Consider the following 19,963-nt stretch of genomic DNA (forward strand, 5'->3'; position numbering starts at 1 on the left):
AACCGAGATTTTGGAGAAGGAAGTGGTGTTTGTAGAGGGTTTTCTAGTGAGAGAGACTAGAAGTGTTTGTGTGTGTAAAATGAAGGAAGTGGGGGAAAGGTGGGAATTTATACAAGGTTCAAAGTAGGCTAAGGGGTTTCGGCCCAAACCGGTTACGGCCCAAAGGCCCACTCGAGACCGAGTGGCCCACTCGCAACCGAGTGGTTGCGAGTCATGGTCTCGGGTCGTGGTCTCGGCTCTCATAAATATATAATACGTACATACAATACACATAAAGCAAATAAAGATCACGTTTTCATTTAATAACCTTTATATACACAAAATATTACAAGGTGTTCGTTCGGAAAAACCTAGAGTGTCACATTATCCCCAAGTTTTAAGAACTTTCGTCCCGAAAGTTAAAGCAGCCACTGTCAAGCTAGAGTGTTTCAACGGGGTGTCACATCATCCCCCCGTTAGTTTGGAATTTCGTCCCGAAATTCAGTTGTAGCTTCAGTGCTGGGGTTTCGTTTGGGAACAACTGGGGGTACTTGGACTTCATCTGGTCTTCCCGCTCCCAGGTAAACTCTGGGCCACGTCGTGAGTTCCAACGAACTCGCACGAGAGGTATCTGGCTACGTTTGAGGGTTTTGATCTCTCGATCCGTGATCTCAATCGGTTCCTCAGTAAAGTGTAGCTGTTCATCAATAGTGAGTTCCTTGAAAGGAATTATGAGTGTTTCATCTGACAGACACTTCTTCAGATTAGACACGTGAAAGACATTGTGCACTGCACTCAGCTCTGCAGGCAGGTTCAATCTATAAGCAACCTTACCGATTTTCTCGGTAATCTCGAATGGTCCAACATATCGTGGATTCAACTTGCCTCGTTTACCGAAACGAACCACACCCTTCCAAGGTGAGACTTTAAGTAGAACCCGGTCCCCGACCTGGAATTCTAGCGGTTTCCTACGCTTATCAGCGTAGCTTTTCTGACGGTCACGAGCTGCCGCCATGCGTTGCCTTATCTGGGAAATCTTTTCCGTTGTATCTACCACTAGTTCTGGGCCTATGAGTTGACTATCACCGACTTCTGCCCAGCAGAGAGGTGATCGGCATTTACGACCGTACAATGCCTCAAAAGGTGCCGCCTGAATGCTAGTGTGGTAGCTGTTGTTGTAGGAGAATTCCACCAGCGGTAGATGCTTCTCCCAGTTCTTGCCAAAATCGATCACACATGCTCTAAGCATGTCTTCCAGGGTTTGGATGGTGCGTTCAGACTGCCCATCCGTTTGTGGGTGGTAAGCGGTGCTCATGTCCAAACGTGAGCCAAAGGATTTGTGCATAGCTTGCCACAACTCGGAAGTAAAACGAGCGTCTCGGTCGGAAATAATAGAAGTTGGCACCCCTGCCTGGAGACTACTTCCTTTAAATAGATCTCTGCCAAGGTAGAAAACTTGTCTGTTTCCTTAATGGCCAGAAAGTGTGCAGACTTAGTCAATCGATCTACTATCACCCAAATAGTGTCATTCCCGCGTTGGGATCTAGGTAGTCCTGTAACAAAATCCATGGAAATCTGTTCCCATTTCCACTTCGGGATTTCGGGTTGCTGGAGTAGGCCTGCTGGTTTCTGATACTCAGTCTTGACTCTTGCGCAGGTCAAACATTTGCCAACGTATGCTGCTATGTGGGCTTTCATGCCAGGCCACCAGTATGTGGTTCTTAAGTCGTGGTACATCTTATCTGAACCAGGATGTACTGAATAACGGGACTTATGGGCTTCGTCCATCACCAGTTCTCGTAGATCTCCGTAGAGTGGGACCCAAATGCGCCCTGCCACATAGTAAGCGCCGTCTTCTTTTTGCTCTAGTTGTTGCCTCGATCCTCGCAGGGACTCAGCCCTGATGTTTTCCGGTTTCAGAGCTTCGATCTGAGCATTTCGGATCTGGGTAGGGAGATTAGACTGGATGGTAAGTTGCAATGCTCGCACACGCTTTGGCGTAGTGTCCTTTCGGCTGAGGGCGTCTGCCACGACATTGGCCTTGCCCGGATGGTACTTGATGGCGCATTCATAATCATTCAGGAGTTCGACCCATCGACGTTGTCGCATGTTTAATTCCTTTTGCTTGAAGATATGCTCGAGACTCCTGTGATCGGTGTAGATAGTGCACTTGGTACCGTACAGGTAATGTCTCCATATCTTAAGCGCAAAGATCACTGCTCCCAGTTCCAAATCATGCGTTGTGTAGTTCCTTTCGTGTGTCTTGAGTTGTCGAGAGGCGTAAGCAATAACCTTGTCGCGTTGCATTAACACACAACCGAGCCCATGGATGGATGCATCACAGTAAACCACAAAGTCGTCAGTGCCTTCAGGCAACGAGAGAATAGGAGCACTACAGAGGTTATCCTTAAGCCTCTGAAAAGCAGATTCCTGTGCTTCATTCCACTTGTAGGTGACGCCTTTCTGAGTGAGCGTAGTGAGGGGTTGTGCAATCTTTGAGAATCCCTGAATGAATCTGCGGTAGTAACCTGCCAATCCCAAGAATTGGCGAACTTCAGTGGGAGTCTTAGGCGTAGGCCAGTTCTTTATAGAGTCGATCTTTGCAGGGTCGACGTGGATTCCATCCTTGTTAACCACGTGCCCAAGGAAATGGACCTCCCGAAGCCAGAAGTCGCATTTCGAGAACTTGGCATACAGTTGCTCATTGCGAAGGAGTTCGAGGATAAGGCGTAGGTGCTGTTCATGCTCTTCCTGACTTTTCGAGTAGATCAAGATGTCGTCTATAAACACGATCACGAATTTGTCGAGGTAGGGTTTGCACACTCGGTTCATAAGATCCATGAACACTGCAGGCGCGTTGGTCATTCCAAAGGGCATAACGAGGAATTCATAATGACCATAACGAGTTCTGAATGCCGTTTTGGAGATGTCTTCATTACGGACCCTTAGCTGATGGTAGCCTGATCGCAGGTCAATCTTAGAATAGTAGCTCGATCCTTGCAGTTGATCGAACAAATCGTCGATTCGCGGGAGAAGGTAACGATTCTTGATGGTAACCTTGTTCAGCTCACGATAGTCAATGCACATTCGAAACGTGCCATCCTTCTTCTTAACAAAGAGTACCGGTGCTCCCCAGGGTGATGAACTAGGGCGGATAAACCCTTTATCCAATAGTTCCTGTAGCTGAGTAGAGAGTTCCTTCAATTCTGCGGGGGCTAGTCGATAAGGCGCACGAGCTATGGGCGCTGCTCCGGGAGCTAGCTCGATTTGGAATTCGACCTGACGATGGGGAGGGAGTCCAGGTAGTTCTTCAGGAAATACCTCGGGGTAGTCACGCACTACTGGAAAGTCTTCAATCCTCTTTTCCTTTTCCTGCGTGTTGGTGACAAGTGCTAAGATAGCGGTGTGCCCTTTTCGTAAACACTTCTGGGCCTTCAAGAAAGAGATAACGCCGGAGATTTCTCCGCCTTTGCCACCTTGTACAATGAGGGGTTTGCCAGAACGACGGGGAATACGAACTGCTTTCTCTTGACAGAGGATCTCAGCGCGATGCTTGGATAACCAATCCATACCAACAACGACGTCAAAGCTTCCAAGAGTAACAGGGAAAAGATCGATACTAAATGTCTGACCAGACAATTCTAGTTGGCAGCCGTTGATAACATGTGAGGCCTCGATGTTTCTACCATTGGCTAACTCGACGATATGAGGGGAACTTAGTAACGAAAGCGGACGCTTAAGCTTCTTTCTAATACGTAGAGACACATAACTAGCATCGGCTCCAGAATCAAATAATACAGAAACATAACGATCATCGAGTAGGAACTTACCCGCCACGACATTGGGGTCATTCCTTGCTTCTCCAGCTCCAATCACAAAAGCCCTTCCCCTAGCACCATTCCCAGCATTGTTGTTCTGATCGTTGTTTCCAGCTCCCTGATTGTTGTTGCGGTTCTGGTTCAGTTCAGGGCAATTCTTCTTATAGTGCCCCTCAGCTCCACACTGGAAACAACCCTTGGCATTCCCGTGATGTTGTTGCTGCTGGTTCTGCCCCACGGGACGTGGACTCCTACAGTCCTTGGCCTCATGCCCCATTTTGTTACATCGCTGACACTGACCTTTCACACACTGCCCGCTGTGATGTCGATTGCACTTGTTGCACTTGGGGTGGTTACCGCGATAGCCACCCTGTTGTTGAGCGCCCTTGTTGCTTTCGGTTTTCCTTTGCTGCGCTGGGGCCTGAGTGGGGTTAGCATCCTTGCTTTGATTTCCCTCCCACTTACGCTTGTTGTCACTAGAAGTTCCGACAGTAGCACTGATCCTTTTGGGCAACCTGCCCTCCTCTACGGCCTGATCAGTGAGTTTGTGAGCAAGTCGAACGATCGGCTGAATGGTAGTGTGGTTGGCTGAAGTTACATGGCTTCGAATTTCTGGAGCCAAACCCTTGATGTACAGTTCGATTCTTCGGTACATAGGTCGAGACATGTTTGGGCAAAGAGCAGCATAGTCGTTGGACAGCTTGGTGTAAGTTTCAATCTCTGACCCAACCATCTTAAGCGCACAGTACTCATTCTCAAGCTTGTGGATGTCATCCCGGTGACAGTATTCCTCCTTAATCATGTCCTTGAAATCCTCCCACGCGGTAGCATTAGCAGTTTCCAAACCAAACATCTGAATTTGCGCCTTCCACCAAGAAAGCGCGTTTCCTTCAAGTGTAGCAGTAGCAAACTTCACCCAATTTGCAGGGGGACACTCACAGACAGCAAAGACAGCTTCAACTTTCTCAATCCAATGCAGAAGACCTATGGCACCCTCAGTGCCGTTGAAAGGGAGAGGCTTGCAATCCATGAAAGTTTTGAAAGTACACACGGGTGGTTGCGCAGGTGCATGCTGACCTGTTCGTGAGAAGCGAAGCGTATAGACTTAGAGGCGAAAAGACGATGTGGCGGTAGGATCTAAACATCCTAAAACAACGAGCTTACCTATAGGGTGAGCTGCGAAAGCTGCAGCCACTGTGTTGAGCAGGTTAGTGAACTGAGCCTGTGTCATGTTAATGTTTCCTCTTCCGCGTCCACTCATTGTCTTCATAACCAGAAAACACAGTATGAGTGTGATGTCGTAATGTAGCGAGAATGAGATAGAAGAGAGAGGTGTATCTATCTAATTTAGGCACACTAGCACGTATAGCATAACAGGAGACATAAGGTAAGCAAACAAGTAAACACTGGTCCGAGCTATGAGGTCAAATGTGTCGAGCCTTGCACTTGGAGTGTAGTGTCGTCGCGAGTCACAGGTTATAGTCTGGTTTTCTCCAAAAAGATTTTTCCCCTTTTTAAAACCAAGTTCACTATAACCAATGGCTCTGATACCAATCTGTCACACCCCCAAAATCCACCTGCGGATAACACCCGCTTCGAGGGCGTGACTGACCAGGATCCAGCCACCAATTATACTGAGCATCTCATTAATAGTAGAAATATTTAATATCCGAAGTAATAAGTAACATCAGAGTTTAGGTTCGGTAATTAGTTTAACAAAACAGCGGAAGCATAAACCAAAGTAGTTTTTAAAGATGGTTCTTAGTTCAAAATAATTAACCCAACACACGGGTTTGACGAACACTACACATCCCCAAGCAGCAGCTCCTGAGTCACTGGTTACCTGCAAAGCATGCAGTAAGGGGTCAACAATAATGCTGAGTGAGTTCACTAGTTGTCCAGTTTTAATTTACCAAAAACTTAAGTTGTTTAGATAAAGCATTTATAATCACGTTACGGGGAGCTACCCCATCTGTAAGCTCACTAAACTGTGGATACCGAAACTGTTGACGGAATATAAATATTCGTGCCCCGAGTCAATGTCCATCGTCATTGACCATGTTGCAAGGTCTACTAGTTCACGCCCGATCCCCCCGGTCACGGTGTGAGGTTGTCAAACCTAATAGCGCTATCAACTAATAACCCGTTCGCCCCCGGCGATTAATCGGTACTGTAAGCAGGGACTTAAGGTGATAGAGTTTCGTTTAGCATGGCTAGTTGTGATTTATAAATAATATCCAAACGTATCTCCCCCGGAGATAGTAATTACCCATTCTGTTTCCCCCGGAGTAATGGGTCCAAAATGTTCTTCCCAAAGTTGGTAGTTTGTTCGTGTCCCTCCGCGGGACGCATGCTTTTAGTGTGTGAACTCACCTTGGGTTGCTCGGCAGATTAGGTCACTTGTCAAATACGTTGGTCACCACGTCCTAACATGGTTACCGTTATAGGTCAGGTTTGGTGTACAAGCATTCACGTAAAAACTTACACATAACTAACACGTATCATGCATACACGTAAACAGTGGGTTACTGGGCCGGCCTTATCATTTACGAAATCAAACAGTAACACATAGTCCAGTCAACAGATAGCCCATATTACACATATCGGCCCAATAACCAAAATGGACAGCCCACTCGCAACCAGACGGTCTCGAGTCGCAACCAGGAGGTCTCGGCTTGTCACGCTGTGGTTGCGAGTCGCAACCGTGTGGTCTCGAGTTGTCACGTTGTGGTTGCGAGTCGCAACCGTCGTAGTCTCGAGTCGCAATCACGTGGTTTCGAGTTGTCATGCTATGGTTGCGAGTCGCAACTACGTGGTCTCGAGTTGTCATGCCTTGGTTGCGAGTCGCAACGGTGCGGTTGTGAGTCGGAATGCTGTCCCTTTCATGTACACGTGATGATGCAGATGCATCAGTCCAATTTGTACCATGTATTCAGGCCCAAATCAGGAAACAGCCAATGAGGTTCCACTAACAACTTTGCCTAATCTGACTATTAGTAAAATAGATCAAACTTTGCCATTTTGAAATCTTCAATCATATTCAAACGAGTTCATCCTATGTTCATCATTTTTAGGGTTTTCATTTCAAACATAATCACACATTCTTGAACCAAAACTTACATATTTTTGACAAGATCATGATGCAAAACAAGAAAACATACATTATATAGCCGAAATCTTATGTTTAATCATCATCATTTTTGCAAGAAATAAAGGAGCATGGTATGGTTAGCCATAATTATTCTTAGACTACCTTTTGTTAGTCATTTTAAACATGTTAGCAAGTATTCATACATAAATGGTTTTCACATATAGTCAACTTCACAAATCATCCTAGAATCATGCATAATGTTTCTAACCAAACACATTCTAGTCCATAAACCTTTCATAAATTCTATGCACATAAAGATAACACTAACCGGTTGAGAAGGAGAAGAATGAGCCGAAAACAAAGGAAGAAAATGAGAGAAGATGAAGTGTCCGAGTGATGATCTTGACCGAGTTTCTTGTCCGAGATCCTTGAGCTTGAACCGAGATTTTGGAGAAGGAAGTGGTGTTTGTAGAGGGTTTTCTAGTGAGAGAGACTAGAAGTGTTTGTGTGTGTAAAATGAAGGAAGTGGGGGAAAGGTGGGAATTTATACAAGGTTCAAAGTAGGCTAAGGGGTTTCGGCCCAAACCGGTTACGGCCCAAAGGCCCACTCGAGACCGAGTGGCCCACTCGCAACCGAGTGGTTGCGAGTCATGGTCTCGGGTCGTGGTCTCGGCTCTCATAAATATATAATACGTACATACAATACACATAAAGCAAATAAAGATCACGTTTTCATTTAATAACCTTTATATACACAAAATATTACAAGGTGTTCGTTCGGAAAAACCTAGAGTGTCACATAACATAAGCCTTAAAATGTGTTTAGGAACATTATATGGTTGTGTAGGAACATCTAGGGGTGTGTAGAATTATCCTATTTGATATATGAGGTGTGTAGTAACATTTTTTTTGTTATATAGAAACATGATAAAATCCTACACAAACATTAACATAATGTAACCACCAAATTAACATAAATGTTCTTACACTAGTTAAAATATTGTAACCACCAAATTAATAACATAATGTAACCACCAAATTAACATAAATGCAATCTTACACTAACATTACTATAATACCCTTTTCAATTAAGAAAACTCATAAAAAGATTGTTTTATTTACATCTTTGCCACACTAATTTATAACCATTGATCATGTTAATCTATGGCTAGGATATTCTTCTCATTCTTCTCATTTAATTATTTCTTCTCATTTGATCATCCCCCTATATATATATATAGATATATATATATATGATGAGGATCATTACAGAACACTAACTATTGCGAGAACAAAAAGAACAACTCTAAAACACTAAATTTTGGGATTTAAGTTTCATGTTTTTTTAAATTTTATGTTTCTTACATTCATATGTGTATTATATATACATAAAAAACCATATTTTTTTTACCTACACGTAGCTTACATATATGTTAGTAATTGAACCTACATATAACCTACATATGTGTAGGTTATAGAAAAAGTGAAAATTTTCCATATTTTGTTTTAAATTCTAGTGTAAGAAACAATAAATCTTACATTTGAAACATTTTCATTTACTTTTTAGGTTTTTAGGATTGAAAAAATAGGTGATTCATTATGTTCTGTGTGTTCTCACAATTTTTTGTGTTCTTCATAGAACATTCCCCTATATATATATATATATATATATATATATATATATATATATATATATATATATATATATATATATATATATATATATATATATATATATATATATATAGGATTAGGTTCAAACGTGAACAAAATCCCAAAGAGTGAACTGCGTGAACTGATCTGGGCCCTTGATTTTTATGATCTTAAGATTAAAGTGAGTGGCATGATGGTAATTATTTGGTTAATTTTTTTCATTTAATTAAATACAAAAAGGGTATATGTGTAATTTCAATCTTAAATTGATTGCATAAATCTCTCACAAATCAAATCAAGGATTAGAAAAGATGTAACTTAATTCAATTATTAAAATAAATATTTGTTTAAATGCGATGTACATATGTGTATTCTAATTTTGTCCTCTTTTTAATGCGATGTACACATGTGTATATCGTCTATTTTTGTGATATCTCAGAATTTTTTTTTGTATTAAATGTTGATGTACACCTGTGAATTACTGTACACATATGTACGATGCTGAGACCTGAGTACACATGTGTACTGTTCTATTTATATCCAAGTACACATGTGTATACCGTTGAAATATGAAGGTTACGTGGATCTTAAAAATCAAAATTTGAATTCTGGTGATGAAATCTGAAATAAAAATAAAAATTGAAATCTGGTGATTTGTTGTTTGTTTTGATAATTATCTTATTAATAAATAAACATAATGTGGATAATGAATTTAAATTAGGAAATATGTAACTTAATTCAATTATTAAAATAATGATTTAAATCTAATTTTTATATAATTACAATCCTACCCTTAACAACTAAAAAGGAATCAAGGGTTCATATCTGTTCACGCAGTTCACTCTTGGGAGGTTGTTTACGCTGGAACCCTACCCTATATATATATATATATATATATATATATATATATATATATTATCACGTGTCCGATTTTCCTCTCATCCTAGTCATCACTTTCACTTTCATTGGCCTCTTGTTCTTGAAGATTTTCAAGCCTCCATTTGAACATGTCATGCAACAATGCCAATTTTATGTTTATGTCTGTGTTCAAACATGTGATGTTGTGTAACTCCTCCAGGAACCCAAGACCCTGCTTGGTCATGATGTTTTCAAGCATGTAATATTCCTGCTCTCCGTTGTCACATATAACGGTGACCATGTCTATGTCTTCATCAAAACGCCATGATGTGATGACTGGGTCCATTTTTGCATTTGCCTTGTTTGGTCCAAATTTTATAGTTAATCATCTTATAACTGTATGTGTTTTATCACAGTGGTTATCAAGATGGACGCAAAGTGCTAGGATCCCCCTCTGTACTTCTTCTTCCATGTTCAATATGGCTTTGATTGTTTTAACAAACACTCTTCTTCGGTCGTCAAAACGAATCACGAATCTTCCGATTCTGAGGGTGTGTCTCCATGAAACGATGGTTGCCATTTTTCTTCCTTTCGTAGACTTTTTTTTTGGAATTTGGCGTTTTGGTTAAAGATTGCGTTTTTGGTATGATCAATGGAAGTGATAATGGAAGCCATTGTAACGTCGTTTATATAATGATGTTTTTGGCACGTAGTTTAGAAAGGAATTTTTGTAATAAATGTTAATCATTAACTTTCAGTTACTGTTTGTTCCATCTATCTGTTAAATATACAACGCGTTTTATCATCAAGGTTTGGCGTTTTGTATCAATGGCGTTTTAGTCGTTTAATATGGAAGTGACTTATGTGTATGGAACGTAGATTAAGGCGGGAATTTTTGTATGGCGTTTTGCTCATTAGTTTGGCGTTTTGAATTAGAGCAGTAAAAAGACCCTTTTACCCTTAATGAAGAATGTCCAACTAATAAAGTTGATGTTATCAACGAAAACGCCACCACGCCATTCTACTCCATAGATTATTTTGATCCAACGGATGAGGGGCGTTCTCACCGTTTTCATAATTTTAGACGTTTTCCCTAAATCATGCCCCTATATATATATATATATATATATATATATATATATATGCTTTATTGCGAGAACCGTGAGAACCAATGTGAACACAACCAAAAATACCTAAAAATAGCTAAAAAACACACAAATTTTTTTAATATTTTTTATAAAAAATCGCTACTTTTAGTAGCAAAAAACAAAAATTAGAATTTTTTTTGCTACTAAAAGTAGAGATTTTAACTTAAAAAATATTAAAAAAAAAATTTTGTGTGTGTTTTTTGATTTTATTTTTTAAAGATTTTTTAGGGGTTTAGTTTTTAGCATTTTAGCTTGGGGAGGGGGTTACGTTTTTTTTAGGTTTTTTGAGGGTTTTAGTTTTTAGCATTTAGCTTGGGGGGGGGGGGTTAGGTTTTTTTTTTTTTTTTGGGGGGGGGGGGGTTAGGTTTTGTTTAGCTATTTTAGGTTGTGTTCACATTAGTTCTCACGGTTCTCGCAATAAAAGTGGTTCTCGCATGAATCTTACCCTATATATATATATATATATATATATATATATATATATATATATATATATATATATATATATATATAGGGTAAGGTTATTGTAAAAAAGACCAAAAGTGTGAGAAAGGTAAGAAAGAATCTCAGCCATTAGATCTAAATTAATTGAAAAGGGTAAACAAGTAATTTTATCATTAATTCAATTAATTAAAAACTTCCCATAACTGCCACCTTAATTATAGGAAGTATATAACACCATTCAGCAAGTATATAACACCATTCAGCATTCAGCAAGTATATAACACCATTCAGTAAGTATATAACACCATTCAGCAAGTATATAACACCATTCAGCAAGTATATAACACCATTCATTGACTAAACATCTGATCAAAACATATTTTTTTCTCTATATAAGTATAGCAATATGGTACTCATATTAAAGATAAAAAATGCTCTTTGTTATTATGGTGTAATTTTTTTTAAAAGTTACGTATAAAAAGTTATTGACGTTTAAAAAAGACGGGGGAAGTTACATGTGCATTACCTAATTTCTAGTGGGTTTAAAAGACTATATTACCCCTAGATATTTCAAATCAGTCCAAATTAATGAAAATATTTTACAATTTGGTCCCTATTGATCTCAACCATTAGATCAAAAGATCTAATGGCTAAGATTCTTTTTTACCCTTCTCACACTTTAGGTCTTTTTTACAAGATCCTCTACCTATATATATATATATATATATATATAGTGTGAGGTTCAATGGGGAACACTAAAAAAGTGGGGAACAGTGGGGAACCAACTCAAACGAACTCCGATTGGACTCATTTCAGCGGCGTTGGAACCGGCTCGTCGAACCTTAACTAGGATCTTTTAAACCTAAACCCTAAATCATAACCCTTAAACCCTAAATATATTTGGGTTTGGCTTTTAGGGTTTAGTTTTAGGGTTTTAGCTTTAGGGTTTAGCTTTAGAGTTTAACTTTATTGTTTAGGGTTTAGCTTTAGGGTTTAGGGTTTGGCTTTAGGGTTTAGGGTTTAGCTTTTATGGTTTATAGTTGAGATTTTACGGTTTAGCTTAGGTTTTAGCTTTAGGGTGTAGAGTTTAGGAGTTAGGATTTAGGGTTTAGGGTTAAGAGATCTTAGTTAGGGTTCGACGAGCCAGTTCCAAAGCCGCTGGAATGAGTCCAATCGGAGTTCGTTTGAGTCGGTTCCCCGCTATTCCCCACTTTTTTAGTGTTCCCCAATGAATATATATATATATATATATATATATATATATATATATATATATATATGGGGGGTTCTAGAGTGAACATTAGTGTATTTGCGAACTGAGTGAACAAATCCAAGCCACTCATTTAAACACGTGTATGGTCAGGATTTCATCGTCAAATTGTAAAATACACTAGTGTATTTCATCATCAAATCCTGGCCATTGATGTACACACGTGTATGGCCAGGATTTGTTCGCTCAGTTCGCAAATACACTAGTGTTCACTCTTGAACTTAATCATATATATATATATATATATATATATATATATATATATATATATATAAAGAGAGAGAGAGAGAGAGAAACGGGATCAGGGGAAAACGCCTAAAAGTGTGAAAAATGTGAGAACGGATCATGGTTGTACAGGTGGCACGCGATATAATGAAGGGTGGAGGGGCTTTTTTGTCCTTTTATATTCTTTTTTTTCAATGCGTCTCACAACACCGCTTCATTGTTTTTGGCGTTTAGTTAGATTCAATAACTACCTGGCGTTTTATTGTTTTTTTAGATCTGCCTCGATGAATTAATCGTTTTTGTATTACATAGTAAAGGTGCGTTTATGGCGTCCCCAAATTCATTAAAATCAATTAATAATTCTAACTTCTTTGCGTCCATGGCGTTCCCAAATTGATTAGGCGTTTTTGTAGATTTCGCCTGTTCAATAAACCCCATATATGTTATAAAGGTAAATTTCTTGGCGTTCATGGCGTTTTTAAATTCATTATAATTCATTAGTAATTCAAAAGAGTACAACTAAGACAAAATCAAACAAAAACTAATAGTCTTCTGTGGATGGTATTACATCGGAGATGTAACCATCGCTTTGTTCATCACTTTCTTTAGACTCATCATCATCATCATCTTGTGTATTGGCGTATAATGCCATAATCTCGTCTCGTCTTTGTTGCATCTTATACTTAAATATCATCACAACGCGGATCTTGCATCGTTCGAAGGTGCTAAATCACATAGTTGTTCAAGAAGATGTAGTCTACCTGTGTTTAACATTTCGTCCATTGTCAATTAATAATCCACCCCGTGTTGATAACTCACGTTCACCGTTCTTGATTGTTCATCCAAACTCCAACTGGTAACTTTTGGTAGATCAGTATCATCAACATCATCATCATCTGCTAGAAATTTTCACTTTAATCTTCTTATTACCGTTCGAGTCCTTTCACAATCGTAGGCCATTGGAATCCCAAGAGCCAAAATATCCCTCTGAACGGCTTCATCCATACTAAGTATGGCCTTTATTGTCTTGACTTTCACCATTCTCCTGTCAGAGAACTTTAGGACGAAACGTCTCTCTGACCTCTCAAACCTCCATGCAATAACCTGAGCCATTTTTTTTAAGTTGTATGGCGTTTTAGACAATGTGAGGTGTGTTTAGTGAATGTGTGGAGTATTAAGCTTTGTTTACTTGTTCTACTTATATACTGACCTTTTTTCTGGCGCCAGGTAGATATATGTTTTTGGCGCTAAAAAACATTAGTATTTTTTTATGTGTATTTTGTGTATCATTTTTCGTGCCATGTAGGATGCAGGCCTATAATGTGACAGGTAATTATGGCGTTTTGAAAAGATAACTAAATTCAAATACGATGGTGTGGCTTTTAATATAATAAATGTTAGTAATAAAGTTTTCGTTGTTTCAGTTACTGTTTTGTTCAGCTCCATCTGTTAAGGCTGTAACACGTCCCATCTTTCCAGGGTTTGGCGCTTTGTATTTAATGGCGTTTAGATAAAGATGGCACATTGTTTTATACATTGTTTTAATGACGTCTAGATAATTTTTGGAGTTTTTAATAATAATTGGTTAAAGTAATTTTATTATAAGTTTTGACATTTTTGGCGTTTTATATAGCAACAACGTGTGTTGCCAGGATCTGTTCTCACAATTTTCATACTTTTAGGCGTTTGGTGTTTGTAGCAGATTGGCGTTTTATAAACATATTTTTACAGAAATAATGTATTTTATCAGTGGATAATTAGATAACAAACAACAGAAATGACCCCCCAAAAATTAAAAAAAAAATAGAAAATTAAAAAAATTAAAAATGCTAATCCATTTTCTCATCCAAATCTTCACTGTCATTAGTCTATTCTTCTTGAAGTTTTTGTACCTTGAACCTTTGAATACCTTAGATAGATGCCGATTTTCCTACATATTACATAACGCCCGTTTTTAGACGAAGCTGATCAGTGGCATCCTGTGTTTTGGTGTGATCCATTTGTTGTTTATTGACATGTTGTTGTAGATCAAAGCCTGTGTAGATGCTATTATCATCATGGAGTCCAAAATAGCATTTACACTGGATCGGTCCCTTCTTATCATCCAAACCTTCTTCAAGAACAAAGCACACAAGATGACATATCACTGTCATCAGGCTTTTTTTCTTGAATATTTGTCCATTTCATTCAGCAAAATCTTATAGAGTTACCCACCTCAGGTAAGAATCCATTCAGTGAAACTTCATGCAGAACAATACCGAATATCCAAGAAACGAGGTTTGCCATCTGTGGTTTTTTAATTATTGTTGGCATTTTAAAGTGAGTGGTTTTTAGGAAACAAAGCGTTGTTTTTGGGTGTGATCAATGGATTGTGCTAAGACGTTTCTCTTTATAGGATGTTTTTGGCGTGTAGTTTAGGCGGGATTTTATTATAATAAATGCTAGTAATAAAGTAACTGTTGTTTCAGTTACTGTTTGTATTTATTGTTTTGTTCAACTTTATCTGTTAAGACTGTAATACGTCCTATCTTCCAAGTTTGGCGTTTTTATATTTAATGGCGTTTTGTAGACCAAGATGATAAAACACACTAACACAGAAAAAAATACACAGGAAAAATAGTTTTTATTATTTGGCGTTTTGTATTTAATGGCTTTTATGACATTTTTGGCGTTTTGTAACTAATGAGAGAAATATATTATTTTATTATTTGAAAAAAAATTACACAAAAGAAAATAAAAAAAAATAAAACTCCTCGTCAGAAGGGACTTTGTCTGAGAAGTATCCATCACTCCCTTCGCCTTCTTCTTCGGAGTCTTCTTCAAGTCTCTCATCCAAGTCATCACTTTCACTTTCATTGGCTTCTTGTTCTTGAAGATTTTGAAGCCTCCATTTAAACATGCCATGCATCAATGCCATTTTTATGTTCATGTCCGTATTCAAACATGTGGCGTTGTGTAACTCCTCCAGGAACCCAACCCCCCTGCTTGGTCATGATGTCTTCAAGCATGTAGTCTTCCTGTGATCCGTTGTCACATATAACAGTGAGCATGTATGTATCTTCATCAAAACACCATGATGTGATGACTGGGTCCATTTTTTCAATTGTTTTACTTGGTCGAAATTTTTTGGTTAATCTTCTCATAACCTTATGTGTTTCATCACATTCGTTATCACGAGGGATGCCAAGCGATAGGATACCCCTATGTACCTCTTCTTCTATTTTCAAAATGGCTTTGATTGTTTTAACAAATACTCTTCTTCTGTTGTCAAAACGTATTACGAATCTTCTGATTCTGAGGGTGTATCTCCATGAAACGATGGTTGCCATTTTGGCGTTTTGGTTAACTTAGCGTTTTGGTTAAAGATGGCTTTTTTAATATGATTAATGGAAGTGATTATGGAAGCGATGGTAACGTCGTTTATATAATGATGTTTTTGGCGCGTAGCTTAGGAGGGAATTTCTTCTAATAAATGTTAATAATTGATTTTCAGTTACTGTTTGTTACATCTACCTGCTAAGTCTGCAACGCGTTTTATCATTAAGCTCTGGCGTTTTTGTATCAATGGTGTTTTAGTCATTTTGAATGGCGTGTTGCTCATTTAGTTTGGCGTTTTGAATTTGAGCAGTAAAAGACCTTTTTACCCTTAATGAAGCGCGTCCACGTAATAAAATTGATGTTATTACGAAAACGCCACCGCGCCAACCTAGTCCATAGATCGTTTTGATCTGACGATCCATAAGCGTTCTCACTATTCTCACACTTTTCACCGTTTTCCCTAAATCCTGACCCTATATATATATATATATATATATATATATATATATATAGAGGACCGCTAAAATGAAAACCACCTCCAGTTGTAAGAACCATGAGAACTACACTGTACGGGGCGAGTTGGACCAAAAAAATTTTTCATAAACGTAGATGCGTGTATTATAAACACATTTGTAAAAAAAAAATCAAAAAAAATGTCGTGAGTGTAGTTTTGAGCACCACAAGTTTGTGTTTACGGGTACCGTAAATTTTATTTAATTTATTGAGTAATTTATCTACATAACTTTGTCATTTATCTATGGTGTGTTTGGTGTTTTGGATTTCAAGGTTAAGGAATGTTTGGTGTTTTGCATTTCAAGGATCCTTATTAGTACAAGGAATAAACATGTTTCCTTTCACATGTTATGTGATGGACCTCGCTTTTAAAAGCAAGATACATATATTTTGTTTTTGGACAATTTTTAATTTCACAAAACAAACACATTAATTTTCTTTCTTTTTGAGATATAAGGTAAATCAAAACGTTTTACATGTACGAAAACACCTACCATTTTAAAGCATGAATATCACCAACCCCCCACTATTTTCTATAAATATTAACCGAGCTAAACGATCCCTAAACACATTAACCGTTTGTATAACCATGGTTCCAGCAATCTCAGGCAACTCAAACTCTCTGAACATTCTTGATTTTGTGGTGAACAAAGGTCATGGTGTGAAAGGCTTAGCAGATCTCGGACTAAAGACATTACCACACCAATACATTCAACCTCCACAAGAACGGTTTGATACGAGCCTTGAAGATGCAACTCATGACTCCATCCCGCTTATTGATATGTCCAGATGTGATGACCCGAAAGTAGCAGAAGCGGTATGTAATGCAGCACAGAAATGGGGCTTCTTTCAGATAATAAACCATGGTGTCCCTATTCATGTTCTTGAGAATGTCAAGGAAGCAACTCATGGATTTTTTGGGTTGCCTGCTGAAGAAAAGAACAAATACTCAAAAGAACATTCGGTTACCAATAACGTTCGTTATGGTACAAGCTTTACTCCTGAAGCCGAGAAAGCACTCGAGTGGAAGGATTATCTCAGTCTCTTTTATGTCTCGGATGATGAGGCGGCTTCTTGCTGGCCTCCCATTTGCAGGTAAACTAGTTGTTTTTGTTCATAAATATTATAGGTTTTGTATATCATTACTGATTTAGTGTGTTGAATTACATTAGAATAATAACTTTTTAAATAACATGATTTACAATATTATATATATATATTAGTTCTCGAAGAACCGTTTTAAATTTAAAATAATATATAGCTTTTTAATATTTTATTATATTAATATATTTTTTTAATATTTATTTTTAACGTTTAACATATTTTAATTTTTTTCTATTTACTTTTAGCTTTTAACGTATTTTTATTTTTTCCTTTGCTAAAACCATATTACCATTATCATTTATTTTGTTTTTAATAACATTTTTTTTCTTTCTTTAAATCTATCTTTACTTTATCAATTAATTTGATATTTCTTTAATAACTTATGTTTGTTAATTTTTTAAAAAAAAAAACTTAAATGCGTAGTTGAGCTTAATTTTTACCCTGAATTAGTATAAGTTTTATTAAAAACGAATTTATATTCAAAAATAAAGTATTTATTTGCCATCGCCGATTCTAACGGTTTGACTTTCTAAACAACATGCTACATTTTCAAATAACGTTTTTTACATTATCATTTGCTCCGTTTCGTCGCAACGCGCGGCTGAAAAAAAACCTAGTGTTACTTTTAGGTTATTTTCTTTTTGTGCACGTTCCAATGTTCAGAATTTAAAGCTACCCTTTGGATTTTAATTAGTTTGTTTGCAGGAATGAAGCTTTGGAATACATGAAGAGTTTTGAAATTGTTGTCAAAAAGCTGCTTGAAATACTCATGAATGGGCTAAATGTAAAAGAGATTGACCAAACCAAAGAATCAATTCTAATGGGGTCAAAGAGGATTAATCTTAACTACTATCCCATATGTCCTAACCCTGAGCTCACTGTCGGTGTGGGGCGCCATTCAGACGTATCCACACTAACGTTACTCCTTCAAGATGATATCGGGGGGCTTTACGTTAGAAACACTATGAATATGAAATGGATCCATGTCCGTCCAATTAGCGGAGCGTTGGTGATTAATGTTGGAGATGCACTTCAGATAATGAGTAACGGGAAGTATAAAAGTGTTGAGCATCGTGTGAGTGCTAATGGAAGTCGTAACAGGATTTCAGCCCCGATTTTTGTTAACCCGAAAGCTAGTGACATTATCGGACCTCTGCCTGAGGTGCTTCAAAGTGGAGAGAAACCACTCTATAAGCATGTATTATACTCCGATTATGTCAAGCATTTCTTTAGAAAAGCACATGATGGAAAGGCCACAATTGAGTTTGCAAAGGCATAGTTGGTTTTCCGTGTGAAACCAATCTCTTTTTTTCTATATTTCTATCACTAGAATATTTTGTGTTTTAATTCTAAAATTAATGTCAGTACCATCCTAGTAAATTTTAATATTTCGTCTCCTCCTTCATTTAAGTGGTTTTGTTTCACCTTAATTTTTAGAACAATAATAATACATTATTACATCTTGTTTTAAACATTGAATAAAAACATGCATTTAATTTAATATTTGTATTTCACTTTATTACAAATTGCAACTCATGCAGGCATGCTATTTATGTTTTTTTTACATAGTCATATATATTTGTTAGTACACGTTAAAAATTTTTTTTCAGTAAAATGCACGGATAGTCCCTGTGGTTTTGCAAAATAACACATATAGTCCCTAACTTTTGGAAATTACACCGGTGCTCCCTGTGGTTTGACAGTTTGTTACTCGGATAGTCCCTGGAGTGGATTTCCGTTAGTTTTCTCCGTTAAGTGGATGTGAAATGACAAAATTACCCTTCATCTTCCCCACTCTATAAAAACAAAACAACCCCACCCACCACCAACCCCTCTCTCTCTATCTCTCTTTTCCCCCCCACCATTAACCACCAACCACCACCCACCTACAGCCCATTAGGATGAATTCTAAAACTGAGAACGAGGATCGGAGATAGTCTATTGATAAAAAACAATCATATATCAACAATTTTGTCATCAAATATCATCTAATATAACGGGTCATAATGTATTAACCTTAATATCAAATTAAAATGCTATAAATTCAGAAAACAGAGTCTAAAAAAAGCTCTTATGGCAACAATCTTAGCATGAGAATCATTCAAAACATCACCACCAACACTTAAACGTGAACACCTAATACACTTAGTTCCTGTCCCTACTGCAACCACTTTCAATTATGCAAATTCACCAATTCAGCTTCAAGTTGTAATTGATAATAAAATAGAAATGAAATAAGATAAATGAGGAGGACCTCGAGAAGGGGAAGAAGTGAGAAATGCGGCAAGAATGGTGACTTCATAGCCTTGGGGTTTTCCTTTTTTGGGGAGACGGTTGTAGGCTAAGAAGACCGTGTGAGAAACCTTGTCTCCCCATTGTTTCTTTTCCGGTGAACTCATTGGAGATGGGGGAAAGGAAATGAAGGGCGACAGTGGAGTGGATAATTGTTGATAGCGTCAAGAATCTTATTTATATGATTGAAGCTGGTTACTTGTGGTGTAGGTGGGAGGTGGGTGGTGGTTAATGGTGGGGGGAAACATAT

At 38.0% G+C, this 19,963-nt stretch overlaps 1 protein-coding gene across 1 annotated transcript; it reads left to right on the forward strand.

The window, feature by feature from the left end:
- The first annotated feature begins 16,779 nt into the window (after positions 1–16,779).
- LOC110903006 (feruloyl CoA ortho-hydroxylase F6H1-3) lies at positions 16,780–18,815 on the forward strand. Its single transcript, XM_022149254.2, has 2 exons — positions 16,780–17,412; positions 18,127–18,815. Exons 1-2 carry the CDS (start codon positions 16,823–16,825, stop codon positions 18,698–18,700), a joined length of 1,164 nt encoding a protein of 387 aa, XP_022004946.1. The 5' UTR covers positions 16,780–16,822; the 3' UTR covers positions 18,701–18,815.
- Positions 18,816–19,963: the final 1,148 nt, after the last annotated feature.

This window comes from Helianthus annuus, chromosome 13 (assembly GCF_002127325.2).
Source record: "Helianthus annuus cultivar XRQ/B chromosome 13, HanXRQr2.0-SUNRISE, whole genome shotgun sequence".
Taxonomy (NCBI): Eukaryota; Viridiplantae; Streptophyta; class Magnoliopsida; order Asterales; family Asteraceae; genus Helianthus; species Helianthus annuus.